General features: G+C 36.6%; 1 protein-coding gene across 1 annotated transcript in view; it reads left to right on the top strand.

Annotated features, from left to right (window-relative positions):
• Nucleotides 1-3,426, top strand: part of LOC102673915 — a 7,432-nt gene extending 4,006 nt beyond the window's left edge. The window contains exon 3 of the mRNA XM_031513050.1: nt 2,685-3,426. Coding sequence (XP_031368910.1) covers nt 2,685-3,123 — 439 coding nt within the window. The 3' untranslated portion in view covers nt 3,124-3,426. The remainder of the gene's footprint in view (nt 1-2,684) is intronic.
• The last annotated feature ends 10 nt before the right edge of the window (nt 3,427-3,436 follow it).

Here is a 3,436-nt window from a genome sequence, read left to right as displayed (position 1 = left end):
TTTTTTCTTTTTTTTTTTTTCTTTTTTTTTTTTTAGCAAGAAAATAAGACAATATCAACCAGAACACCGAGAAACGAAATTACAAATATATGTATCGCGATGTATCTCGTTTCTTTTTGATCTCTTGATATTATTTCGAATCGAATCGTGATCGTGGAAGAGCTTACTTTCCAAAGTTTGCCAGATTAGATGAAATCTAAGGATAAATTTTTGGAGAGAGGAAAATTATCGGAATTTATTTTAAAAAAAGGAAGCATCGATTGATTCGTGAAAAAATACATTTTTCTTTCGAGTTTTGAATTAAAAATACCGATTTTCGATTAATTCATTATAAATTCATTTTGATACGAATCTTTTATTTCTTTATTTTTTATTTTTTTTTCCAGAATTTCTTCGAATTACGTTTTTGTATACTTGTATTATTTTTCCTTTGTAACACAATAATTCTTCTTCATCGCGCAACAATCGATGCAATAAAAATACATGAAACTTGAAGAAATATTGCTATTGGAATATATTTAAGGCCTTTCTAGATACCGAAATGTATGTTTAATTCATTCCTCGTTTTGCATAGTTGCTAAAACGACCGATTCGTCGAGTTGAATACAGATCAAAGAAAGAACGTCGTTGTCGTTGAATTCGAAAATATTAATGGCGTAAAAAAACGATGCAAGAAAGTAATTATAATAACAACATCGTAAATATGATTGAATAGATTATGTGACAAAAGTTAATAATAAATAAATTCATCATCGAGAAATGAAATTCAAAATTCCATGAAATAAAAAAAACCAGACCGATTCATCAATTTTTCGAAAAATAATTCTTTATATATATCCTGAAACGAAGCTTGATTTCATTAAAAATTTTAATATTCTTCTCGCGTTACTTTGCTCGTCCTCCATTTCTCAAGCCTCCTAGCTTACGTACGACAATATATTCCTAGATTACTTAACGTATGCAGTATATTTTCCTATCGATGAAATAAATGTTCTTTATTGTATAATTCTTTAAATTTTTCTCGATGCACGAGGGAAATTCAAATTTCGTCATTAATTTAATCGGTTTAATTTTTAAAAATTACCACAGTCTAATATTTCAATACATTTTTTAATCAACGTTATTATAAAAGATTATAATCACATCGAAATTTAAAAACTCATGGAATTAAGCTCTTCTCTCGATACTTTCAACCATCATTAATTATTCACGTAAATAAATATCTACATTCCGATAACGTACACGATTAATCAAATCATGACACAAAGTGAAATATTACCGATTAAAAAATAGAGGAGAGAGAGATAGAGAGATAGAGAGAGAGAGAGAGAGAGAGAGAAATAGCAAATATCGAAAGAACGAAAGTGCTTAGAACGTAACGGATTACGTTCACCGATGGAGGGGCTTGCGAAACGAATGTGTCACAACGTTTCACATAGCAAAACGTAGGAATGACCGTCCTTCGTCTGAAATAGAACTCTGAATCAGCCTCGAATTATTTTCCAAGATCCATGGATGGATCATTTTTATTATCTTAAAAATAAACGATGAATAATAATGATGATGATAATAATAATAATAATTCTTCTATTCTCAAACGACGAAAACGTGAAGAACGAAGAATTCGTCGAGATTGAATTAAAGAGAAAAGAGAAAAAAAAAAAGAAAAAGGAAGGGATTAATATGTATGATAAATCTCTGTGATTGGTCTGCTGAGTAGTGTCGCGTAGTTATTCCTTTCTTTCTTTCTTTCTTTCTTTCCTTTTTTTATCGCTTGCTTCTCGTTCGAGGCGACGTAAACAGCATTTCTCGAAGATGATTTTTAGGAAAAAGCAAGTAGCGAGTTGATCTATGCTGTTTGCCCGATTAGCACGAGATACACGAAATATCTTGCGAGGCTGTTGCTACATATTGTCTAGAGAAGAAGCAAGAGTAGTAGAATGCTCCGTAACAACAAATTATGCAATAGAATTTGAACGTCATCTTCGCAGGGAGCATATACAAATATATATAATATAATTTATATTATCTTGTGATTGTTTCGTGAATAACTTCACGATCGAAATCTCTTCTATCCCTTCTAAACGGACCGATGATCCTCCATTGAAAATTTTTAATCATCGATGATTAAAAAAAACGATCCACGTGATCCATGCTTAACGCACCCTTCGCTGTACCCCTCAACGCTCGAATTCGATGTTAAAAAAGAAAAAAAAAAAGGACAAAAATAACCAAAAAATCGTACGGGTCCAATGATTCAAAATTAATCACCGCATCTGCCGATGCATCAGGTCGATTAAAATCAAGGGCCGAGAAAGAAATAAGAAATGGAGGCAGAGGACTCGGATCACGCGAGGATCAACCGAACCGTACATGCTCCACGCGAGATCGTTCCCTAACGTTAGAGTCACGTTTACATACACAGCTTCGCCTCCGCTGACCGCGAGAGAGTTGTACACACCCCCTCCCCGACACACCTACAAACAGATGCGAACAGATACGATAATCTGCACACGTATAGGAAGGCAAAACGCATACGAAACAAACGTGTACACACGCGCGAATAGAAAAAAACGTAAGGGACAGACATACAAACGTAAGAGACGCATACACGACGGAGAGGCCAGCAGCAGAGAGCCGAGTGTAGAGAGTTAGACGGTGTTTTCTGTTGTCACGATACCTAGCAGGGGTCCCGAGGCCGAGGTTGAAACAACCGTGGCTGGAGTGCGTTTTGATTTGGGCCCCGGCGTCGGCCGCGAGGGACTCAGCCTGAGAGACCCTGCCGCCGGACTGGTCGACTATTCCCACTGGCTGACAGCCCTCAGGTACATTGAAGGATGCTTACGAGGAGACGAGAGAAAGAGAGAGAGAGTATGTGTGTGTGTGTGTGTGTGTGTGCTGATCGATGAACGAGATGGTGGATGCGCACGATATTCTACGAAACTAACTCGCTTACAACCCCCGCTGCTCCCCGAGCATTTTTTCTTTTTCCTCGTCTCTTTACCCGCCCCCTCTTCTTCCCTCTCTAATCATCGAATGACGACACACCCAACGATGGAATGCCAACAAGCATATATATTCACAAGCATTTCTCGCAAAATGCACCGGGATATGACGTATTAGAAAATGGCTATTAGAGAGTTGGACAGAAGGATAGATTTATAAATATATATATGTATGTATTTTTTTTTTTATATATATTTTATATTTTATCCCGTTAGGTGCTTCAGGATTCACCGAGTAGTCGCTCACACGCAGCATCATTATCATTGTTGGAGGATGTATGCCTAACAGGCCTTTAACAAGCAAAGAAACGAATTACAACACTACCTCAGAAGCAAGCACTCCCAACACGTGGACACTACCGATCACGCGAGCATTCGTCGCGAGATGAAACGAGCATGGAATTCTTTTTCGAGAATATATATATATATAT

The sequence above is a fragment of the Apis dorsata genome, unplaced genomic scaffold (assembly GCF_000469605.1).
Source record: "Apis dorsata unplaced genomic scaffold, Apis dorsata 1.3 scaffold_570, whole genome shotgun sequence".
Lineage (NCBI taxonomy): Eukaryota > Metazoa > Arthropoda > Insecta > Hymenoptera > Apidae > Apis > Apis dorsata.
The sequence above is the reverse complement of the archived record's forward strand: the minus strand, read 5'-3'. Positions and strand labels throughout refer to the sequence as shown.